This window comes from Mesoplodon bidens (assembly GCF_964165515.1).
Source record: "Mesoplodon bidens genome assembly, chromosome: 7".
Taxonomy (NCBI): Eukaryota; Metazoa; Chordata; class Mammalia; order Artiodactyla; family Ziphiidae; genus Mesoplodon; species Mesoplodon bidens.
In genome coordinates, this window is record NC_138164.1 from 106,928,546 (window position 1) to 106,953,062 (window position 24,517).

Below are 24,517 nucleotides of genomic sequence, written 5' to 3' on the forward strand. Positions count from 1 at the left end.
TGATAAGGGCATCAGAGTCACTGCAGGAAAGGCACTGACTATCTGCCCAGGGGGACTGCCATCCCAGGGCCCAGAAGGCACCAGGAGTCAGCAGGTGACCACAGGAAGGGGGGCTCCCACAAAGAGAACAGCCTGTGCAGGGGCCCTGGAAGTGGGACTTGCCCTGGACACAAGGATTTGCTCTCAGGGCAGGAAGTACCTTTCAAGGACAAAACAGGCTTGGAAGCAGCCAAGTGCTTTTCTCAGGTGAGAGCAGGTGACGGCCCCAGGGCCATGGACTCTGTGCAGAACGTTTTAAAAATAAATGTCTAAGCCCTATTGCTGGAGCCCCTAAGCAAAGAGCCCTCTACATAGCATCCTTTTTTTCAAAGCATCCCTTTGATCTTCCATCACCCTAGGAGGCCATACTATTACTCAAAGAGATTGCATAACTTCCCCAAGGTCACAGCCTAGAGTCCAGGCAGAGGCAGGTCTTTCCCTTGGCTGCCTGATTCCAGAGAAGAGGGGGTGGAAGCTGCGTGGAGGGGGTCAGGGTGGGGCTGGGTGGTCCCTGGAAAGACTGGACAAGAATTGCGGTACCTGCACCTCTTCCACCTCCTGTAGGGAACCCAGTCCGGGGCCATGGGAGCCCAGACAGAGTGGGGGGCAATCCTGCAGCTGGTGGGGAGATGCCGGCTCCCACTCCAGAAAGTCCCTCAGAGAAATTCTAGCTCAGCATTTCAATTTTTTTTTTTTTTTTTTTTTTTTTTTTGCGGTACGCGGGCCTCTCAGTGTTGTGGCCTCTCCCCCTCGCGGAGCACAGGCTCTGGACGTGCAGGCCCAGTGGCCATGGCTCACGGACCCAGCCACTCAGCGGCATGTGGGATCTTCCCGGACCGGGGCACGAACCCGTGTCCCCTGCATCGGCAGGCGGACCCTCAACCACTGCGCCACCAGGGAAGCCCTCAATTTTTTTTTTTTTTAAGCTGCTGACATTGCTTCAAATGAAATCTTCTGCTCAGCTTGGAGCTGCCGAAGTGTGTGTGTACTGGGAGCGGAGGAAGCCCCTCTCCCCACCTTCAGGAAGCCGCCCCAAGAGGCAACTCCCTCCCCAGAAGTGTCCAAATACCACAGGCCCAGGCCAACCACACCCATCTTCCAGATGAGGAGCCCAAGGCTTATTAGTGAAGGACAGCGCTGTGCTCTCAGACTCCAGGGACGGAAACAGCCCCTTCCCAGGGGTCCCGCCTGAATGGTTCACTGCAGGCAAGCACCTGGCCCCAGGCAGGCTCTGAGGGGATCCGGGATCACCTCCTGTAGGCCACTGAGCATGGTCAGCTGCACCTCTACAGGTGTGATGCCAAGTGTGGGTCGGAGATCAGCAGGGGGCCCGCTGCCCGTGGTCCTCTGAGGCCCCTCAGTGCTGAGGCTGAGGCTGCAAGAAGCCAGTGCAGATCCGGGACAGGGGTGCCTCTTGTGCCCCCTGGGGGCGCCTACAGACATGGCGCTCAGCCCTGAGCCCCCGTCTGCCGCCAGCCCCTGTCCCACTGTGCAAAGGAGTAAAGTGAGGTGAGCCCAGCGTGATCTGCCAAGGTTGCTGGTGAGTGGGTGAAGAACAGGAAGGGACCAGGCCCTCAGGTGATCTGAGCCCAAGGCAGATGCCAGCTCCTTGACCCAGAGCGGAAAGCCACCATCCACCACTACCCCCTCGCCCCACCAAGACCCTGATGGCCCAAGGATCTGAACTCCAGCTCCAAAATTCATGCAAATTCAACACTCTACTCCATAATATATCTGGGTTTGTTTTTATATAAAAATAACCTTTTTCCCTAAATTTTTGCGCTAGGAAAACATGCCATGCTCACCGTGTGGCTTTATATACCATGCCCCCAGCCCTGGTCCCGTGGGGTCTAGAGCCACGGCCTGAGGGTCGTGGAGCAGGCGGGGAGGGGGCCCAGGACGGCGGGCAGGGTCCTCAGGCTGAGGCAGGGCAAGGTGGGGGCAGGTGGGGGAGCCCAACTGGGTGGCTGGGTGGCGCGGGGGCCCTGGGTGCCGCTGCCTTCACTGGTGGAGGTAGGCTTCCAGCCACATGTTGCCAGACTTCTTCAGGGACCTGGGAGGCGGGGGGGCAGGAAGAGGTAAGGGACTCAAGTGCATATATTAACCCCCTCCCCCCACGATGATGAGTGTGAGTAGAGATGTCCCCGTTCCCCGTGAGTCCCTGTCCCCTGGGGCAGGCAGCTGGGTGGGGCTGGAGGGGAGGATTGGGAGAGGAGGCTACACGCTCATTAACTGGAGCGGGACCTAGCCCTGAGTCGGGAGGGGGGCAGCCAAGGCCAAGTCCAGGCAGGAACCAGGGTGGGCCTGTCTCTCCTTCGCCCAGCTCTCTCTGTTGCTTCCTCCTGCTGAGCCCCGCGACCCAGAGATTTGTAAGGCGTGGAATCTGCCCACCAGGAGCCTGACATCAGGCAGAGGAACCAGAAACATCAAGAACTTGCTAGGAAACCCTGTGCCAGGTGTCCTAAAGGGGCCATGCCAAGTGGCAGGGGCCCCAAGGATCGGGCTGGGAAGGGCCGTGAAGGAGAAGTAGGCGGGACTGGTGGAGCAGTGGTTAAGAATCCGCCTGCCAGTGCAGGGGACACGGGTTTGAGCCCTGGTCCAGGAAGATCCCACATGCCGCGAGCAACTAAGCCAGTGCGCCATAACTACTGAGCCGGCGCTCTAGAGCCCGCAAGCCATGACTACTGAAGACCACGCACCTAGAGCCCAACAGATCGCAACAACAGAAGCCACCACAATGAGAAGCCCGCGCACTGCAACGAAGAGTAGCCCCCGCTCGCCGCAACTAGAGGAAGCCCACGTGCAGCAAAGACCCAACACAGCCAAAAATTAATTAATTAATTAAAAAAAAAAAAAGGAGAAGTAGGTGTTCCAACACCAGTATAGAAGAAGGGCGTCCAAGTAAAGGGAACAGCATGTGCTAAGGCACAGAGGTGGAAAAGCTCTGGCTGAGAATCCGGCCTCTCTTCCCCACTGCCAAGGCTACCATCAGGGCCAAGCCATGTCATCCCTGGACAGCTGCAGGAACCCCCACTCTGCTCTTTCTGCCCCATCAGGACATTCCCACAGTCAGAGCATCTTTCCAAAATCGTGCCCCTCCTCCACTCAGCAACTCTCCCACACACCTAGCACACTCTTGCCTCAGGGCCTTTGCACGGCTATTCCCTTGCCCCAGATCTTCTTCCCCTAGATGTCTCCGTGGCCAGCCCTCTCCCCTCCTCCCTGTCTTGCTCACACATTGCCTTCTTAATACCACCCACCGTGCCACCCCACTAAAAATTGCAACCCTGCCTGCACCACCCAGTCCCCCTCCTGCCCCCACCCTCAGGTTTTGTGGTTCTGTTTTCTTTTTTGCCGAAGCACTTCTCCCCTTCTCACATTTTCTGTAATTTACTTATTTTAACTGCCTTTTTTCTGTTTCCCCCGCTCGGATGTCAGCTCCAGGAAGGCAGGGATGTCAGCCTGTTTTGCTCACTGATGTATCTGTAGCACAAAGGACAGGGCCTGGGCCTATGGTAGGTGCTCCCTAAACCCTGGCTACGTGGGTGGACACCGGGAAGGGAGGTCACGGGCTGAGGGCAGAAAGGCTGATCGGAAAGGCCTTGGATGCCAGCTTCTACAGAGGAGCCCACGTGAGCTCAGAGAGCCAGGTGGGTGCTCAGGACGGGGCTGACCAGGCCGAGGGTGGGCAGGGGCCCCCAGGGAGCCACCGTGAGCAAAGAACCCTTACCCGATGATGTCCACCAGGGCGGTGAGGAAGGGCTTCACCTCGTAGCTGAGGCCGTGCTTGGCGCACAGGGCCTTGACCAGCGGGGCCACCCTGCGGTAGTTGTGCCTCGGCATCGTGGGGAAGAGGCTGGGGGCGGGGAGAGCGTGTGCTGGCACCCCCACCCACCCATCACCCCCCGGGCCCCGCTCACCACCTCTCCCGGGCCCTCCAGGAAATCCAGGGCTCACGTCTCGGCCTCCCTGGGGGAAGACTGGACAGAGAGGCTCAGGCCTCACTCCCACCCCCGTGGGCCCCTGGGGCCTGCGCTCACTGGTGCTCAATCTGGAAGTTGAGGTGTCCGCTGAACCAATCAAGGAAGACAGAGGGTTCCACGTTGCAGGTGGCTGCCAGCTGCCAGGAGGGGGCGGGGCACAAGTGAGGGGGCTGGCAACCCCGTGGCAGCCCCGTCAGCGCCCCCATGCCTCTCCGCTGGGACCCCACCCCCACCCCCAGGATGGACCCCGCCTCTGCTGCCCACCTGAGAGCTGGCCCAGTCCCGGTGCTTCTCGTGGCCGATCTCCTTGGGGATGTGGTTCATCTGTGTGATCCACACGAACCAGTGGCTCTCCAGGACCCTGTGAGGGGAGGCTCAGGCACTACCCCATGTCCAGCTGACCACTCAGACCTGGGCTTCAGCTTCCCATCTGTACTATGGGATTGCGGCAACCCCTCCCCGCTAGTGTTTAAAGCAGCTGAGTGGTGCCGGGGCCATTGCCAGGCTGAACCCAGAGTTGCCCTACTCAAGACGGGGGACACCCCCGGGGCCGCTTGTGAGCCAGGCCGCTTCCCTGAGGCCTGCCACCCCCAGGATCTTGCCACTCAACAACCCAGGGAGACAGTACTGTCCCCATTCTGCAGATGGGGACGTGGAGGGCTGCGGTCAGGGGCCCCTGCCGCCTGTGTGTGAGCTCCCCATACCCCGCCATGCCAAACCTGGCCATACCTGACAGCCACAAAGAGGAACAGCGCCCCAGGAACACCGTAGAAGGGAATGTAGGACAAGAGGAAGCGGGCGTAGAAGCTGGCGGCCCAGAGCAAGTCCTGTAGAGGAGGGAGGAGGAGGGCAGAGGCCTCGAGGCAGCCGGGAAGGGAGCTGGGTCATCCACCTTCGGCTTGATGTGCCTCCGACGGGCACGTCACCACCCCTCTCTGGGCCTGGGTGTCTCAGCCAAGTAAGTGGATAGGATCCTTGCCCTGCCAGCCTCAGGGGGCTGACCATGGAGGTGAAGGTGCTGTGCAGGGGTGCAGGCTGAGGGAAGCCTTGCCCGGGAAGACAAATGCCTGGCAGAGGGGCACCAGTGGATCCCTAGCCCCAGGGAGGACACCCCACCGTGAGAGACCCACAGCTCGTCCTGTGCATACACCCGCTCCCCCCTGCAACCACACACAGGCACACACTCACTCCCCCTGCGTGGGTGCACACGCCTACCGCACCATCACAGGCACACCTGTTTGCGTTGGTTGAGAGGGGCTGCCCCATGACGCCCCACCTCCTGCCACCACAGCTGTACGCCCAGGGGACCCGGGCAGGGCCCCCACTCACCATCCACTGCATGCACACCAGCATGTACGCCAGGTTTTCCACCTCGAAGTTCACCAGGGTGAGCAGCGGCGGGCCGACTGCAAGGAGGGGCGTGAGAGGGCTCAGGGGTGGGGCGGGGCACAGGGAGGGGGGCGGGGCTCTTCTCCTCCAGGAAGGCCAGCGGCACTTGGTGCTGGTCCCATCCTGCTGGGATGAGCCCGCATCACCCACAAGGCCTGGTCCTCACTCATTCCCTCCGTGTCTGAGCCTCTCCAGGCTGGTCCTCGCCCCGCCACCTCCTGTGCCTCTTCAGCAGGTCGGCACCAGCCTTATACATCCGCGCCCTTTAATCCTCACCTTGTGGCCCCAACGATTGCCCTAGAGCTCTGGATGGCCCTGAGGTGAGGGTAGGAAGGAACTCTGAAAGCTCCAGGCAAGGCTGTGGTTGCTCCCTTCTGCCGGAAGGTGCCCCAGGCAGAGGGGAGGGCTGGGGCAAAGGCCTGGCGATGGAAGTGGGCTTGGGCTGCAGGCTAGGGCGACTGGAGAGACGCCGGGAGAGACCTGCAGGTGCCGTGCTGAGGGGGCTGGAAGCCGTCAGGTGGACCGTGCAGGCCCCAGCATGGCTCCCACCCCCAGGGGGGCAAGCGGACACTCACTCAGGAAGAAGTACAGGTGCTGGTGGTTGTAGGGTAAGTATCTGCGCTTCTTCTTGCCGTACTGTGGGGACAGGCAGCCGTTGGGGAGGGTGGCTCTCCAGGCCCTCCTTGTCCCAGGCAGGGTCAGGGGGCCAGCTGGGGCCCAGGGGCCAAGGCAACTCTGGATTCTAGCCAACTGGGAAAGGGGGAAGGGGTACCCCCAGAGCAGGGGCTCAGCCTGGAGCTACAGTTGGGGGCTGGGTCAGGGGCTGGGCCACAGCAGGGGGTTCAGGGACTACCAGTTCCCCTCTGCTGCAGGCCCAGCCCGAGAGTGTCCCCCATGCACCTCGACAGACGACTCCCCCAGAAGGAAGATGGGTGCCACGGTCACATCCGGGTCCTTGTGGAAGATGTTGGGCTTGGCGTGGTGCTGGAAGTGGCGGAAGTTCCACCAGTGTGCAGAGAAGCCCTGCAGGGGAGGGGGCTCTCAGGAGTGGGGCCAGGCCGCGCCCCCCTCTCCATGGCAACCGCACACTTGCGCAGACCCAGTGCGGCCCCCCCACTAAGCTCCTGGCTGCTCACCACCCGCCCCCAGCCTCACCTTCAGCTGCCCCATCACAAACTGCTGGGCCACGTGGTTCCACCGGGACTTCCTGAAGATGGAGGTGTGGCCCAGGTCGTGCTGCAGACACCAGCTCTGGGCCTGGGGAGACGCAGAGTCAGGAGCTGAGGCAGGGAGCCACCTGGGGCCCAGCCCTGGGCACCGGCCAGCCCTCCCAGCTCACAGGGCACCCCCAAAGATGGCACTCCACTCTAGACCCTAGCAGGCCAGTTTCCTCGGGAGGTCCAGGGGCTGCGGGTCTGTCATGGAGCTGTAGGCGGCAGCCGTCCAGCTCCCAGCCGTGGGCTCCCTCTGGGCTTATTAAGTAAAGAGCTTCCTTCGCATATTTAAACTGCAGCTTGACCCACAGATACACACTTACGGGACTGGTCATTCATTCATTCATTCATTCAGCAAATATGTCCCGAGTGTCCATGTGTGCCAGGCCCTGTGTCTGTTGGTCAGTTTAGGTGGCTGCAAGATAGTGCTGGGGTCACCTGGGAGATGGCCAGGATGAGGGCGGCGAGGGTGCTGGGCACCCAGCCGGGGCCGAGGAGGTAGATGATGAGCCAGGCGAGCACCTCCATGGCCAGGATGTGGCCCAGCAGGAACGCGAAGAAGGTGGGCTTGGCCTCAAACAGCTTCATGTCCTCGACCGCCTGGCGCAGGGCTCGGAAGTCCTCGATCAGCTGGGCCTGCCACAGCGGCACGGCTGGTCAGCCGAGGAAGCGAGGGAGGCCCCAGGCGTCCCCGGAAGCCCCCCAACAACCACTCCTCCCAGTGTCAGACCCAGTGGGTCTGTGGCCGAAGGGGATGGAGGGATGAGAGTGCCCAGCCTGGGGTGTGAGCTGGGTTGCTGGCTGGCGGCAAAGGCTCCTCCGCCACCCACAAAAGGTGTGGGGTACCTGAGAAGCAGGGAAAACCCCGAGTGTGCAGCTCATAAAAATCCTCATCATAGACAGGGATGCAGGGCCCAGAGCAGGGAAGGGGCTTGCCTGGGGTCCCCCAGCAAACGCTGGCGCAGGTGTCCCTACGGCTGTGCATACAACTGTCTGCCCAGGAAGGGATGGCAGACCCAGCCTTGGCCCCAGGGCCCCTTGGGAAAATTCGAATGAAGCTGCTACTGGCAATGCCTTCCATCCCCTCCAGCCCCCCACTGGGGGCTTAGCCTCCACCAGGGCCCTGCTCACATTCTGGGGTCCATCCTGGCTGGGCTCCTCCGGGGCCAGCTCTCCAATCAGCAGGGGCTGCAGGAACTTGCGCACAAAATTGAGGTCCTGGTGGAAGGCGTGGAAGGCATCCTGAAGGAGAGTAGACAGTCAGGTGGACAGACAGACCGCTGGAGTAGCACCCAGAGGCAGCAGGCAGAGACTAAGTGGAAGGGCTGTTGATGGAAGGGCAGAGCAGACAGACAGACAGGCAGGTAGGCAGGCAGGCAGGCAGGCAGTCAGCTGGTTTTTCAGCAGTCACAGAAATAGGACCACACGGGTCAGCCTTGCCTGTGAGCCCTCCCTGGTCCTCCCCAGGCCTTGGGTGCCCCAACAGACATCCCTCGCCTGCCAGGCTCCAGCTATTTCACGCCACCATGGGGCCCTTCCCCAAATTTGGTTGGGTATTTTAAAATCTGGATTTACAGGGGACTTCCCTGGTGGTCCAGTGGGTAACACTCCATGCTCCCAATGCAGGGGGCCCGGGATTGATCCCTGGTTGAAGGAACTAGATCCCACACGCATGGCACAACTAAGAGCCCGCGTGCTGCAACTAAGACCCGGCACAGCCACAATAATAAATAAATAAATAAATATTTTTATAAAAAGTCTGGATTGGGACTTCCCTGGTGGCACAGTGGTTAAGAATCCGCCTGCCAATGCAGGGGACACAGGTTCGAGCCCTGGTCCGGGAAGATCCCACGTGCCACGGAGCAACTAAGCCCGTGCACCACAACTACTGAGCCTGCGCTCTAGAGCCCGCGAGCCACAACTACTGAAGCCCGCACACCTAGAGCCTGTGCTCCGCAACAAGAGAAGCCACCACAATGAGAAGCCCGTGCACCGCAACGAAGAGTAGCCCCCGCTCGCCGCAACTAGAGAAAGCCCGGGCGCAACAACAAAGACCCAACACAGCCAAAAATAAATAAATAAATTAATTAATAAAAAACAAAAATCAGGATTTACAGAAACTTCTCCCTGGAAGACTCTGATTCCTTTCCTGAAAGGGTTTGACTTTTCCAAAAAGATCACTGGAAAGCTTTCTGGAAATCATATGCTTTTCTACTGGGTCACAAACATCAGATTAATCGGCTTTCACAAACACAAGCAGTGGGTAAAATGTGGGTGAGGAAACTTGTAATTGACGACCGCTGGGCCACCGGGAGAAAAAAAATCAGTCGAGGACCACAGAGCCCGAAGATGCTCAAACAGTTAAACTCATTTGATTTTAAAAGCAGGAGTGGAAAATATAAGTTTTTTAAACAGCAAGTTAAATAAACAATCTAACATTCCTGTGATTCTCTGTTATGGGGGCGGGGTGCAAAGCAGGAGAAGGGGTTGGAGGAAGAGAGCGACCCCAGGAAAGATAAAGCGCTGTGGAAAGGGACCGGTCTGGAAGTGACCCCCACCTCTAGCACCGGGCAGTTCTGAAGCGGGAGTAAACTTGAACTTCACACCTGGGACTCACTCAGTCTTCCTGATCTAGCACTGGTGTCACTGGCTCATTGTCGTTCACAGCTCTTCAACCAATTTTTATCTTTGCACTTTCAGAGGCTCTCTCTGAGCGAGCCAACCCCCCACCGGCCAGCAGCCTGAACTGTGGAAGCAGTGCCTGGAGTAGTGGCGGGTCCCCTTGGGCCAGGGAAGGTGACTGCTGGCTGCTAATGAGCCTAGCAGTGCCTGGTGGGTGTTAAAACAGCAGGGCCCCTGCACTCACTTCAGGACATCCCACACCGTCCCATCCCCGGGGACAGAAACACCTCAGGCCCCTCCAGCTCCCACCTAGAGGCCACCCCTGCAGGATTCACCCAAGGGGTTCCCTTTCTTGCTGCCTGCTCTCTCACTGGCCCAGGGCAGTCTGAGGATCTGGGGGCTCAGAGGATGTAGCTTCTGGGATAACCTAGGCCCTTGGGAAGGCTGACTTGGGGCCCCTCTCTGGAGCTCATAATAGGGGAAGGGGTTGTATAGGTACAGACCTCACCCTCACCAGGGAAGAGCCTTGATGGAGGGGCAGCACCCCTGGGAGCGGGGGGCGGGGAGGGGAGGCTGGGCCCACAGGAAGCTGCCCGGGCGCTGGCCTACTGGGGAGCTAAGAGGAAGGCTGCTCTTGTGCTTGGTTGGCCCCGCTTACTGTGACCCTGAGCAAGTCTGTTCTCCTGCCTGGAACTAGGCAAATCCAGGGGGCAAATCAAAGGGGCGTGCCCCCAGGGCCTTTCACGCTCTGGACTATAGAGCATTAAGGTTTTTTTTCTTTTTCTTTTTTTTTTTGCGGTACGTGGGCCTCTCACTGTTGTGGCCTCTCCCGCCGCAGAGCACAGGCTCTGGACGCGCAGGCTCAGCGGCCATGGCTCACAGACCCAGCCGCTCCGCGGCATGAGGGATCTTCCCGGACCGGGGCACAAACCCGCAACCCCTGCATCGGCAGGCAGACTCTCAACCACTGCGCCACCAGGGAAGCCCAGTTTTTTTCTTTTTAATTATAGTCAAACACACATAAAATTGACCATCGTCACCATTTTGAGGTGTACAGTTCAGTGGCATTAAGTGCACTCAAACTGTTGGGCAACCATCACCGCCATCCCTCTCCAAAACTTTTTCATCTTCCCCAATTGAAACTCTGTCCCCATGAAACCCTAGCTCACCATTTCCACCTCCCCCGGCCTCTGGAAACCACCGTGCTGCTTTCTGTCTCTATGAATTGACTTGTAGAAACTTCCTTGGCGGTCCAGTGGTTAAGACTCTGCGTTCCCACTGCAGCGGGCACGGGTTCCACCCCTGGTCAGGGAACTAAGATCCCACCTGCTTCGAGGTGCGGCCAAAAAAAAAAAAGAATTGACTCGCAGAAGAGGAATCATACAGTATTTGTCCTTTTGTGACTGACCTGTCACTTAGCATAATGTCTTCAAGGTTCATCCATGTGTGGCATGTCAGAATTTCCTTCCTTTTTAAGGCTGAACGAGCGTTGACTCTGATTACCTCTCGTTTTCTCGGAAACCCCCTTGGTGGCACACAGAGCCCACATGCACACAGAGGCACACGGCATGCTCGCAAAGCGTGTGACACCAGAGGTGCACACGTGTCACGGAAGTGCAGTGCCATAAGGATGCGCCTCCACACGTGCAGACACCACCACCAACCCACTAAGGCTCCCAGACACGCTTGGGAATACGCGCACAGGCAAGGCCACAAGAACACCCAGACAGACACAACCTGGCACACACACAAACTCACAGAGCAGATGTGTGTACTGTGGCTACGGCCCCAGGCTTTCCTCTCTCCCAGCCCTGCTCTCTCACGACCTCTGTGTCTGTTCTGGGGCCACCCCAGCGCCCGGCAGACCCCAGATGCTCCAGGGCCACGCTGAGGAGCTGTGGGAGCAGCTCTCCCTCCCCAACTCCTTTCCCTTGGTCCTGATTCACCCAAAGCCAGGCCTGGAAATGCCCTGAGGGAGGACAGAGCCAGGCTTGCCCGAGGGACCCCCAGCCAGGCATGTCCTTTGCACTGAGGAGGGAAGGTGTGAGGCCCCTCAGGTCCGGGCAGGGACATCCCAGAGTTCGTGGACAAGCCTTCAGCTGGTGGGTGGGAATGCGCGGGGCTGTGGCAGGTCCTCAGATAGCAGCTCGGGTTCCTGGGGCTGGGTGGGCACTGCTGAGCCTACGCTTCTTGTGGTCTGAGTACCAACAAGGTGGGTCCCTGGCCGCAGACCAAAACCTCAGCAAACAGCTTTTTCTGGAACATTGGCTGGGGCCATGTGACTCGGTCCTCTGTGGCCTCTGCTTAAGGATTCAGGAGCTGGGCAGAAGACTCAGAGAGGTTGAGCCACTTACCCAAGGTCACACAGCTCCATTTGATGGAGGTTGGACCAGAACTTGGTCTGACTGTAAAACTGTGCTTGTGGCCACTCGGCAGTAGCCCCAGGGTGGCCACTCCTGGTCAGAGGGGAGGCAGTGGGTCTCCTAGGTTGGGGGAAGGGGCCCTCATCATGAGGCTGGTCACCATCCCGAGTAGCCAAGGATCTGGCTGACCTCGGAGACCGGGTTGTGGGGGTCAGGATGGTGGTCCTGGTGTTTCTGGGGCTGCACTGACCAAGTTTCAGTGTACTGCAGGAGGCCCCACCCCTGATGCGCCTGGAAACGTCCTCCCAGGGGCATAGGTGCAAACTCTGTGACCCTCCCCCACGGGGGTGGCAATTGAGGCCTCTCACTGGTCCTTGGAATAGAGTTGGGTGAAACTTTTAGAATTAAAATGATGTCTCTAGGGCTTCCCTGGTGGCGCAGTGGTTGAGAGTCCGCCTGCTGATGCAGGGGAAGCGGGTTCGTGCTCCGGTCCGGGAAGATCCCACATGCCGCGGAGTGGCTGGGCCCGTGAGCCATGGCTGCTGAGCCTGTGCATCCGGAGCCTGTGCCCCGCAACGGGAGAGGCCACAACAATGAGAGGCCCGCGTACCACAAAAAAAAAAAAAAAAAAAAAAAAAATGATGTCTCTAAACATAAGCTGCGGTTGGCAGGGACAGGCCCTTGTTCACAGCGGTGGCCTCAGAGCCCTGCACAGAGCAGGGGCAGGATGGCAGGTGTGAATAAGTGGGCAAGGAGCTCACAAGCCAGGGGTCTGAACCATTTTGCCCGTGAGGGAACAGAGGCTCTGGCCTGCCCAGGTCAGAGTTTGTAGTGGCAGAGCTGGGATTCGAATCCAGGTCTATCTTCTGTGATGTCCCTGCTCTCCCAGGACAGAGCTCCCACCCAGCCTTGCTTCAGTCCCTGGAAGCCTCAGAGCAGCTCCTGCCCTGCCCCCAGCCCCGCCTTGAACTCCAGGTAGCAGCTGGTTAAGGGTGGGAGTGGGGAGACTCAGGAGCCAGCCTGCAGGGGATGGAATCTGAGCCGCCACTTAGGAGCCGAGCCCTGGAGCCATAGACAAGGTCGCACCCCCTCTCCATCCTATATTTTGTCAGTAAATCAGGAACCACAAATACCCATCTCGTGGAGCTGCTGGGAGGACTGAGTCAGTGCAGGCAGAGCACTTAGAAGGGGACTGGCGTCCACTGAGATTCAGGCCCACAGGCCTGAGGCAGGAGGGTGGAGGTGCGCCAGCCTGAGGCTAGGAAACAGGAGAGGCTGGCAGCATCCTTCCACACCAGAGATAAGGTAGGGCGGTGTCGGGGAGTATTTCTGGTCACTTCTGCAAAGAATCTGGAATGGTCCAGATCAGGAAGGGGGTAGAGCAGGGAAGGAAGCAGGGATGCTGGGGGCTCAGGTGATCTGGGTCTGCTCCTCTTAACCTCGGCTCAGGAGGCAGCAGTGGGTTGTGAGGATGGGGGTATGGACACACCCAGGAATTTCTTCCTCCCTCCCTCCCTCTCCTGGGTGGGAAGATAAAGCAGGATCTCACGCCCAGGTCAGATGCTCCTTCCCATCCTCTCCCTGGGTCTCCTCACAGGAGGCTAATGGGGAGGCACTATCAGTATCCCCATTTTATAGATGAGGAAACTGAGGCCAAAGGGCACACAGCCCTGAACATGTGCATCAACTCCCGCTGGAGCAGCAGAGCCCAGCTCAAGGACGGATGTCCTCAGGAAGTTGCCCATGTTCCCCCAGCACCCCTGGTGTCCCTGGTGACAGGTGTGGTGGTGGTGGTGGTGGTTCCTCCATCCAGCACCCTTGGCCTCACAGGTGTCACTGACCCAGCGGTGGCCTGAAGTGGCCAGGCCCTCTGGCCCCGGGTCCTCTCTCCACCACTGAGCTCTGGCTCTTTCCCGCTGCTGTTTCCTGAGAAACCCATGGCTGCTGCTTGGGCATCCTTGGGAGGAAATGCAGAGGGACTGCCAGGGTGCTTAGGATACTAGCATCCCCACCCTTGCTCCCCAAGTTCCTGCCCAGCACCATACGATCCGACGCCTCCCCCAGGGCACTGCCATCCCCCTCTCACCCCACCAGGGGCCTGGGTGGGTGGGGACATTGCAGAAAACACCCACAGAGCCCAGAGAGGTCACACTTCACGGGGAGTGGCCCTTAGGCAGCTTTCAAGGCAGCTGGCGTGGTAAGTACCGCTTCCTCGGCTGGCTCTGGAGCCAGGTCGTCTGAGTTCCTGGCCAGCCCCTGTCTCCGGCCCCACCCTTGCTCCAGAGCCTCAGATCTGCCCAGACCTTCCCCTCCCCAACTCCCAGATACAAACCCCACCCTCCAAGCCCAAGGGCAAAGGCCCTGCCCTTTGAGGGTTCCAAGAAGGTCCCTTCAAATCACCCATATTCAACCTCAGTCTCCTCATCTGCAAAATGGGCTAACACTAGGACTACGTCTGAAGTTTGTTTTCTCAAGACCACACTGAGCTAAATCCTAATGGTTCCTGTTGGTGTGCCTGAGCCCACAGCATCACCTGCCCCCTGCCCTGGACATACCTGCATGCCAGGGCCCAGGTGAATGGCCACCTCTTCCAAGTGGCCTCCCCTGGGGAGGGCAGGTCCCCACCATCTCTTCTCTTAATGCCTCCCCCTTCTCCTAGGAGGCTCTGCCTTCCCCCTCCTCATTAGGGATCTGTTTAAATGTATATCAGATTCCCCTGGCTTCCCTGCTCTGCCCTTCACGCTCCCTTAGGATAAAACAAAAGTCCTGCTTCCCCTGCTACCTCTGGACCACACTGCCTGCCCTCCTCACTGCTGTGCTCCAGCCACGCTGATAGCTGATAGCCTTGCTGTTCCTTAAATGCACGGAGTACAGTCCCACCTCTGAGCCTTTGCCCTAGCTGGTCCCTCTGCCAAGGAACATCCTCCTAGCAGATTTTTTTTTTTTTGCGCAGCATGTGGATTCTTAGTTCCCCGACCAGGGATTGAACCCGTGCCCCCTGCAGCGGAAAAGTGGAGTCCTAACCACTGGACTGCCAGGGAAGTCCCTCCTAGCACGTTTTTTGTCCACAGCTGTATCTTCAGAGGTTAGAACAGGGTTTGGCACGTAGGATACGCTCGTTGCATATCTGCTGTTGGATTTAATGATTTGATCATTGAAGAATGAATGAATGAATGAAATAAACAGCTAAGTGGCAGTGGAGCAGGTGGTTAAGAGCATGGGCTGTGGATTCAAATCCCAGACCCATCATTTAATTTCAAGTCACTTTGCCTCTCTGAGTCTGTTTTCTCATCTGTAAAATGGAAATAGCAGTAACAGTACCTGTCCCATAGAGGTATCGTGAGGATTCAAAGAGGGAGTATCTATAAATCAAGCACTGAATTCGGAGCCTGGCACATAGTAGGTGCTTGGCGCCCAGCCCTGGTAAACTCATGGCCAGCAGAGGCTGGGCCTCACCCCTCCATGGCTGGCTCCACTAGTCTCAGGCCGCCTATGACTCTTAGACAAACCTGGCCCAAGGCCCAGAGCACTCTCCCCAGGGTACCCGGCTTTGTATCCCAGGATGGCCACAGACTGACTTCACAGCGCAGGAACTCTGGGCATTTCCTGGCAGGAAGGCTTTTGTGGCGTGAACAGGAGAACAGCTGATGGGCGGCAGGGGCTGCTAAAAGGTGGCTGCGGGAACAGAGCCCGGCAAGACGGCTGCCCCACCCCCACCTGTGTTCCAGGGCTGGGGATGGCATGCCTGGGGTCTGGGCTGGACCACACAGGGCACTGGGGTGATCTGATCCTTGCTCTGCCCTGTGGGCCCACCACAGACAAAGACTGAGGTCCCCCAACCCCAGCCTCCTCACAGCCCCTTTAGCCTGAACAGACCAGGTATTTCTGGCAACTCCAGCCCAGTGTTTGGGGCCTCGGGGAAGCTAAGAGATGGTCTAACATCATGTCCTGTTACAGCTGTGAATGAACCAGACAAGGTCACCCAGCAAAGAGGTGGCTATGCCATGGCTGTCCACTGCACTGTACAGTCTGCAGGGCACACTCACACTTATCAGCTGGCAACATACATTGACCAGGAACGACTACATGGCAGCTCTGGGGCCACAGAGTTGAGAAGGCACAGTCCAGCCCCCAGCTGGCTCACTGTCTGGCCCAACTGTCCCCACTTTACAGATGAGGAAACTGAGGTTCAGAGGAGTGACATGCCTGGCTCCAGGTCCCTCAGAGCCTCCAGTGGCAGAGCCGGGACCTGGCCCCAGGGAACGGATAGAGTGTTTTCATGGAAATGGGAAAACAGACCTTACTGGCGATGAATCAGTGAGAAAACTGTCACGGGGGGGTCTCAGGGTCTAGAGCTAAATGGGGTTCCCACACGGGAGGGCCCCCAGCACAGACCTGGGCACTAAGCAGGAAAAAACGATTCGTAAATATTCTCCAACGTCTTCCTCTTGCCAGCCTCCATCCCGTCCGACAGGTCAGAGGTTGAAAAAAGGCCAGAGTAGCCACCCCCAGCATCCTGGAGGGGTGGCCAGGGCTCAGCCAGGCTGAGGGGGGAGGGGCTGTGGCACCTCATGCCCCCCACGCCCTGGCAGCAACGCACACATGTATAACCACGCACACAAACACATGCCTCGTTCGCACATGTGCAGACCTAACACGGTCACACACTCCCTGGCCCACAGTCAGCTCCAACTCCGTGGCCACCGCCGGGCCGCTCAGCACCACTCACAAGGCTTTCTCGGTCAGCTTCTAGAGTTTCAGGAGGTTTCTGACCCTAACCTCTCAGCTTCCTAGGGGAGTGAGGAAGAGACACTTTTTCCCCTAAAAGACTCCCGGGAAGGTTGCCCAAGCCATGGGAGAAGGCAGTGGGCAGAGAGCAGATGTTTCTGGCAACAGGGGCACTGACCCCCTCCTGCGACGGGACACAATCGCTTTTGTTATCTAAAGTTCCGCCAGTTAGGGATTCATCCCCTGGAATCTTGAAGACCTTCCTGGTACCCAGCGTGACCAGCCTAGAATTTTGGATGGTCAAGGACAGAGTGTCATGGCCCCAAGGCCTACTGTCCAGATGGGGGACTGTGGGAAAGGGGGCTGGTGAGGAGCCTCCTCCTGATGCTGCTCTGCCAGATGGTCCCACTGGACAGGCCACATTCCTCCTTGACCAAAACATGTCTGAACATGGCTGGAAAGGGGAAGCTGGGGTCCACAGGGGCCAGCCTGTTCCTGGGGTGAATGTGCTTCCCAAAGAGGCCCACCCAGCCTGACTAGAAAAATTCTCCCCCATGCAGCTGTTAGCCCAGGAGAGGTGAGTCACGGCTCCTCAGAGCCATTTACAGCAGCTCTTGGGAAAGCCACAGACCTCTAGGCCTCGCTCAAGTTTTGCTGCCCAGCCTCCAGCCTCTGATGGCACATCCTTGCCAGCCCCTGGGGAACCCGCCCTGCCTCTGGCATCCAGCAAGCGCTCAGCATGAAGAGCCTGGTCTGGGAGCGCCAGCACTGAGAGGAGGAACCTCAGAGCATCAGGGAGCCCCCCCACCAAGGGCCAGCGCTTTCTGCCATGACACACCCACCTCTGACAGCCTCCTCCTCCCGCACAGACCTGCTCCAGCCCAGCCCTGGTCCACTGCCGGGGGTATGGGTCCTCCATGCTGATGTTGTCTCCTTACTCCACATCAGGCCCCGGCTAGTACATCCCAACTCTGGGTCCCCGGCCGGGAGGTCAAAGGTCAGCGAGAGTAGGAAGGATGCTAAGGCCCCGCCGGTGGAGCAGGGCACGGTGCCCACAAGCAGGCCCCAGCGAGCGCTGGGCTCTACCCCGCCAGCGGTGGGCGGCCTTACCGTGGCGTCCTCGGCGCCGTGGTGGCCGATGAGGCGGCTGCCCCCCGGGTGCCGCTGTGCCCAGCGGCTGATGTCGTAGACGCGACGCTCGATGACCAGCCACTTGTCGCCTGGCAGGTTGTGCGGGCGGATCTGCTCCCAGCGGAAGGTGGGCAGCGGCGCCCCGAGCTGCGCAGGTCCCCCTCCGGGCTTCCCGACGCCGCCCATGGCTGCGTGCAAAAGTCCTCGCGAAGCCGGGACCTCGCCGAGCGAGACCCCTTGAAGAGCGAGGCCGCGTTCAAAGACCTCCTCCGCCGCCACCCGCTGCTCCGCGGCCCCGCCCTGCCGCTGCGGCCGCCGTACGAGCGTGCGCCGGGCTGTCTGCCGGCAACTTTTCACTCCCTTATAATCGCGCTGACAGCGCTCGCCTCGCCCCTCCCCGCACCCCGGCCCCTGCCACCGCCCCGTGTCCGCCCCAATCCCGGCGCAGCGCCTTGGCCCCCATTGGCTACGCCGCGCTCTGGCGGGGCTGGCGGGGAGGGCCGTGTCGAGGCTGGCGTGCCCCGCCCGCGAGGCTCCGCGGCCACCACACCCTGGCCTGCGGGGGGCACCGTCCGCAGCCCGGCTTGCGCTCGGCAGGGCGAGGGCGGGGCGGGGCGGGGCCGGAGGGGCGGAAAGCCCACAGCCGGCGTCGGCCGCGCCCTCGGGGGTCCGGTCCGCGCCCAGTGGGGCCCAGAACAAGAGTCTGCGAAGAATGGGCTTCCCGCTGCGCCTCCTAGAACGTTAAACCCTGAGCGCTCAGAGGTGGGGACACTACCTAAGGGTGACCGTATACAGCTCTCAGACCATGGGTCCCCAGAATCGGCTCAGCGAGGCCCCTCCATCGGGGCTGAGGTTACCGGCCTGACCGCCCTCCCCCCGCCCCCGCCCCGGACCATCTATGGAAGTCGGTGGGTTTCCTGCCTTTGGAGCTGCAGGGTCGGCGAGGCCTGGGGATGGCCACTGGGGCAGAAGGGGAGCAGGGGCGCCAGAGTGGGGAGTGGGGTGCTGTCATTCACCGGATGTGGCTGCTTTACTGGCTGGCTTGCTCGGTACGGTACCCTTGCCTATTTTTTACTTAAATTCCTTCTGAGCGTGTAGGTTGCTCTCCTACACTTTGTAGTTTTTTTGAGACAAAGGTACGCGTTAAAAGTTAAGAATTCACACCTAACCCGAATGAAATCGGGCTAAGGTTATGCTACAGGGCAGGAAGTGGCAAACTTGAGTGCACGTCAGAATCATCAGAGGGCCTGTCAAGACACTGACTGCTGGGCTCATCCCCGGAGTGGGACTCAGCAGGTCTGCTTTGGGGGCAGAGAATTGTGTTTTAACAAGTTCCCAGGTGATGCTGATGTGGTGATGCGGATGTCCTGGTTTGGAGAACACACTTTGAGAACCCTAAGTACAGTTCTCTGATGTGCTAAAATTTTATTTTCGTTTAACACTTTGTAGGAAATCATTGTCACTAATATTTGTGGGACAGGTTGGGCAGGATCCAAAGAAGGGCTTGAGGGGTCGTGTGGGTTCTCCTTGGTACCAGGAGCACCTGCATTCGGTTGCCAGGACAACCAGTAAGGCCTTGTTGCCAGCACAGCCAAGGGCAGCCTGAGCCCTCTCCACTGAGGCATCCTCAAACCCCCTCCCTGAGCATGTGTGGGGATAGAGGAATGTGGTTGGCAGCTAAGGCTGGAGGTGACGGCAGATGCCCCTGCCCCCACCACGTTCACACATGGGCACAAAGATGGAGGAGGCGTGGCCCTCACCCTGTCTTCAGCAGCCATCAGTGGTCAGTTGCTGACACCTGACCCGTTCCCTGGGCCCCAGCTTGGTGTCACCTCATGTGAGGTAGTGGGGAACTGAGTGGGTTAGAACCTTCACTTGCCCCAGCTGCCCCCAGAGAGATGAGGCAGATGAAGGCCCTCATAGGATCCCCTTGGAGGTAAAGCAAGGACAGGGCTCAGGGCCAGGCCATTGCCTCCAGCTACTTCATCCCAACAGGGGGAGAGAGATGGCTGAACCCTCCTGCTACCTGGAGTTGAGTGGCTAAAAGCCCAAACTATGTCTCCTCCCCAGAGCCCAACCAGCAGCTTCCCACATTTCTCTGCAGGCCTTAGGGACTTCCATAGCATCTCTGGGCTTCAAACCAGTGGGGCTGGCAACTTGCCTGGAGTCAGGGGCCCTGGGGAAACTAGGGATTCCATTGCCTCCAAACCCCCATCAGGGCAGCGAGGCCCCTCAGGCTACTTGGAAAGAGAGAGGGACTACTTGACATTCCTGAGCTGCCAAGGGGCCACTGTCAGGGCTTTGGGTTTAGGCAGGGGGAGGGGGAAGTATCCAAAAGGCAAGGAAGGGTCTGGCCAGCTGGAGCATTTTTTTGGGGGGCACATGAGGTTTGAAGAGAGCCCCTGTCCCAGCCCCTGCTGGGCTTCTCCACGAGCTGCTACACAGCCTCTTGGACACACTGAAGTCTCCACACCCCTATGGTGCCACCAGCCACTGTCCTGGGGCCAAATGATGTTTGTGTAGGCCGCGTAGGGGCGACGGTGGCCCAGTCAGGCAAATTTCCAAAAAACTCTGGGCCTACCAGAAAGAGCAGTCACAAAGCCCAGGCGTTTGTTCTCCAGCAGACACGCAAAGTGGACCCAAGTCAGAGCTTTGCGATTTGGCTTTGAGTTAAAGCTCACCACTTTTCGAGCTTGGTTATTAGGCCCTAGACACAACTACTCAGTGAAGAGTTATTATTAATTATTCAAGAGCCCTAGCAGCCATGAAAGACTCTCCCTGGAGGCATCACTATGATGGAACAGTAGAGCTCCTTAGAATACCCCGTAGTAAAAAAAAAGAGGCTGTGTACAAATGGCCAATGGGCATATGAAAAGATGCTCAACATCACTAATCTCAGAGAAATGCAAATCAAAACTACAATGAAGGGGGCTTCCCTGGTGGCACAGTGGTTACGAATCTGCCTGTCAGTGCAGGGGACACGGGTTCAAGCCCTGCTCTGGGAGGATCCCACATGCCATGGAGCAACTAAGCATGTGCGCCACAACTACTGAGCCTGTGCTCTAGAGCCCCTGAGCCACAACTACTGAGCCCACATGCCACAACTACTGAGGCCCCTGCACCTAGAGCCCGTGCTCCACAACAAGATAAGCCACTGCAATGAGAAGTCTGCGCACCGCAAGGAAGAGTAGCCCCCACTCGCCACAACTAGAGAAAGCCTGTGCTCAGCAACAAAGACCCAACACAGCCAAAAATAAATTAATTAATTTAAAAAACAAAACAAAAAACTACTATGAGGTACCACCTCACACCAGTCAGAATGGCCATCACTAAAAAGTCTACAGGGCTTCCCTGCTGGCGCAGTGGTTGAGAGTCCGCCTGCAGCGGACACGGGTTCGTGCCCCGGTCTGGGAAGATCCCACATGCCGCAGGGTGGCTGGGCCCGTGAGCCATGGCCACTGAGCCTGCGCGTCCGGAGCCTGTGCTCCGCAACGGGAGAGGCCACAGCAGTGAGAGGCCTGCATACCGCAAAAAAAAAAAAAAGTCTACAAAAAAAAAAAGTCTACAAATAACAAACGCTGGAGAGGGTGTGGAGAAAAGGGAACACTCCTACACTGTTGGTGGGAATGTAAGTTGGTGCAGCCACTGTGGAAAACAGTATGGAGATTCCTCAGAAAACTAAAAATAGAATTACCATATGATCCAGCAATCCCACTCCTGGGCATATATCCAGACAAAACTATAATTTAAAAAGATACATTGTGGGACTTCCCTGGTGGTTCAGTGGTTAAGAATCCGCCTGCCAGTGCAGGGGACACGGGTTTGATCCCTGGTCCAGGAAGATCCCACATGCAGTGGAGCAATGAAGCCTGTGCGCCACAACTACTGACCCTGTGCTCTAGAGCCCGCGAGCCACAACTACTGAAGCCCGTGCACCTTGAGCCCGTGCTCCGCAACAAGGGAAGCCACTGCAATGAGAAGCCCGTGTACCACAACGAAGAGTAGCCCCTGCTCACCGCAACTAGAGAAAGCCCACATGCAGCAACAAAGACCCAAAGCAGCCAAAAATAGATAAAATAAAATAAGTAAATTTATAAAAAATAAATAAATAAATGGTAGGGACTGTGTTTTATACAAAAGAAAAAAAAGATACATGTACCCCTATGTTCATAGCAGCACTATTCACAATAGCCAAGACATGGAAACAACCTAAATGTCCATTGGCAGATGAATGGATAAAGAAGATGTGGTACATATATACAATGGAATACTACTCAGCCATAAAAAAGAACGAAATACTGCCATTTGCAGCAACATGGATGCAGCTAGCAATTATCATGCTAAGTGAAGTAAGAAAGACAAAGACAAATATCACATGATATCACTTATATGTGGAATCTAAAATATGACACAAATGAACCTACCTACAAAACAGAAACAAAGTCAGGGACATAGAGAATAGATTGGTGGTTGCCGAGGGGTGGGAGAGGGTAGGAGTGGAAAAGTTTGGGATTAGTAGATGCAAACTGGTATATATAGAATGCATAAACAACAGTAGGATAAGGTCCTACTGTATAGCACAGAGAACTTTTTTTTTTTTTTGCGGTATGTGGGCCTCTCACTGTTGTGGCCTCTCCCGTTGTGGAGCACAGGCTCCGGACACGCAGGCTCAATGGCCATAGCTCACGGACCCAGCCGCTCCGCGGTACGTGGGATCCTCCCGGACCAGGGCACGAACCTGTGTCCCCTGCATCGGCAGGCGGACTCCCAACCACTGCGCCACCAGGGAAGCCCGAGAACTATTGAATATATTCAATATCCTGTGATAAACCATAATGGAAAAGAATATGAAAAAGAATGTGTATATATGTATAAATGAGTCACTTTGCTGTACAGCAGTAATTAACACAACATTGGAATTCAACTATACTTCAATTAAAAAAAACAATAAGGTATCACACAGCCATTAGGATGGCTATTATCAAAAAACACCAGTGAGGGGCTTCCCTGGTGGCACAGTGGTTAAGAGTCTGCCTGCCGATGCAGGGGACACGGATTCGTGCCCCAGTCCAGGAAGATCCCACATGCCGCGGAGCGGCTGGGCCCGTGAGCCATGGCCGCTGAGCCTGCGCGTCCCGAGCCTGTGCTCCACAGCGGGAGAGGCCACAACAGTGAGAGGCCCGCGTTCCGCAAAAAACAAAACAAAACAAAACAAAACAAAAAAACCAAACCAAACCAAAAAAAACCACCAGTGGAACAAGTGCTGGCAAGGATATGGAGATATTGGAACCCTTGTACACTATTGGTGGCACTGTAAAATGGTGCATCTGCTATGGAAGACAGTATGCAGTTTCCTCAGAAAATTAAAAATAGAACTACTATATGGGGGCTTCCCTGCTGGTGCAGTGGTTAAGAATCTGCCTGCTAATGCAGCGGACACGGGTTCAAGCCCTGGTCAGGGAAGACCCCACATGCCATGGAGCAACTAAGCCTGTGCGCCACAACTACTAAACCTGAGCTCTAGAGCCCGCGAGCCACAACTACTGAGCCCACGTGCCACAACTACTGAAGCCTGCGTGCCTAGAGCCCGTGCTCCACAACAAGAGAAGCCACCGCAATGAGAAGCCTGCACACCGCAACGAAGAGTAGCCGCCGCTTGCTGCAACTAGAGAAAAGCCTGCGTACAGCAACAAAGACCCAATGCAGACACAAATAAATAAATAAATAAATAAATAAATATTGTTAAAAAAGAACTACTATATCATCCAGCAATCCCACCTCTAAATATCCAAAAGAAGTGTAAGTAGTGTCTCAAACAGATATCTGCACTTCCATGTTCATAGCAGCATTATTCACAATAGCCAAGAGGAAGAAGCAACCCAAATATCCATCAACAGAGGGTGGATAAACAAAATGCAGTCTATGAATACAGTGGAATATTATTCAGCGTTAAAAAGGAAGGAAATCCTGTCTCAGGCTACAACACAGATGAACCTTGAGGACATTAGCTAAGTAAAATAAGTCAGTCATAGAAAGACAAATACTGCATGATTTCACTTATATAAAATCTCTAAAGTAGTTATAGAATGGCGGTGGCCAGGGATGGGGGAGGGGATTTGTTTAATGGGTACAGTTTCAGATTTGCAAGATAAAATAGTGCTGGAGATCTGTTTCACAACAATGCAAATATACTTAACATTACTGAACTATACGATGAAAAACTGCTAAGATGGTAAACTTTGTGGGTTTTCACCACAATAAAATAAATGGAAAAAAAAAAAAAAGAGAAAGAGTGGGGCTGTAAAGGTCATTTAGTCTGATATTCCCAACTCAAAGATGAGAAAGCTGAAGCCCAGAGAGGAGTGACTTGCCCAGGTACACAACCCTGGCAGGACCAAATCAGTACAGGCTTGGCAGATGGTAAAATGTGACACAGCAGCGCAATGTGTGAGGCCAGGGTGGGGCTGTGCTCAGGCTCGGTGACTGTGGTTGGTGCTGGCTTTTAAGAGGTGGCCACCTGTGCAGCACTACTGAGAGAGACCTGAGCGCGTTCTCTAGAAAATTCACTTAAGAGAACAACTCCCATGTGGCTGATGTGAGCTAAGCTTCCTCCCCCAACTCCAAAAGCCAAAGCCCTGAGCTCCCCCCATACCCACCCCCAGAAGCCTGCAGAGCAGGAGTGAGGGCACCCCTCACGGGGTAAAGGTAAGAAACAAACCGAGATTAAAATCCTGCTCCGCCACTGCCTGAGCCTGTTTCTACATCCCTGAAAAGCAGGGAAGGACCTAATGCAGCATCCCGGACGGGGCAGGTGGTGAGTATAAAGCATCTAGGAAGCTGGCTAATACCGTGGGCTCTGGAGCTGGGCTCATTTATTCCTATTCTGGGGCCACCATTTCCTGTATGACCTCGTGGTGCCTCAGTCGATTCATCTGCAAAATGAGGAAAACAGTACCTCGTAGGGCTGTCCTGAGGATTAAGTGAATTCGTTCACTTAAAGGGCCTGGAACTAGCCCTGGGACACAGTAAGTGCTCAGCTATTAGGTAT

General features: G+C 57.0%; 1 protein-coding gene across 2 annotated transcripts; it reads right to left on the reverse strand.

Moving 5' to 3' along the window:
* Positions 1–1,768: 1,768 nt before the first annotated feature.
* Positions 1,769–17,845, reverse strand: FADS3 (fatty acid desaturase 3). 2 transcript variants are annotated; one of them, XM_081238580.1, is made up of 12 exons: positions 17,449–17,843; positions 7,757–7,867; positions 7,064–7,261; positions 6,567–6,668; positions 6,312–6,434; positions 5,987–6,047; positions 5,352–5,428; positions 4,752–4,849; positions 4,287–4,383; positions 4,080–4,159; positions 3,770–3,895; positions 1,769–2,092 (listed from the first exon to the last, which is right to left on the reverse strand). In XM_081238580.1, exons 1-12 carry the CDS (start codon positions 17,653–17,655, stop codon positions 2,041–2,043), a joined length of 1,332 nt encoding a protein of 443 aa, XP_081094706.1. In that variant the 5' UTR covers positions 17,656–17,843; the 3' UTR covers positions 1,769–2,040. The 2 variants fall into 2 exon arrangements, with proteins under 2 accessions (XP_081094706.1, XP_081094707.1); XM_081238581.1 differs by lacking the exon at positions 1,769–2,092 and adding an exon at positions 3,377–3,522 and having other exon boundaries at positions 17,449–17,845.
* Between the last annotated feature and the right edge of the window lie 6,672 nt (positions 17,846–24,517).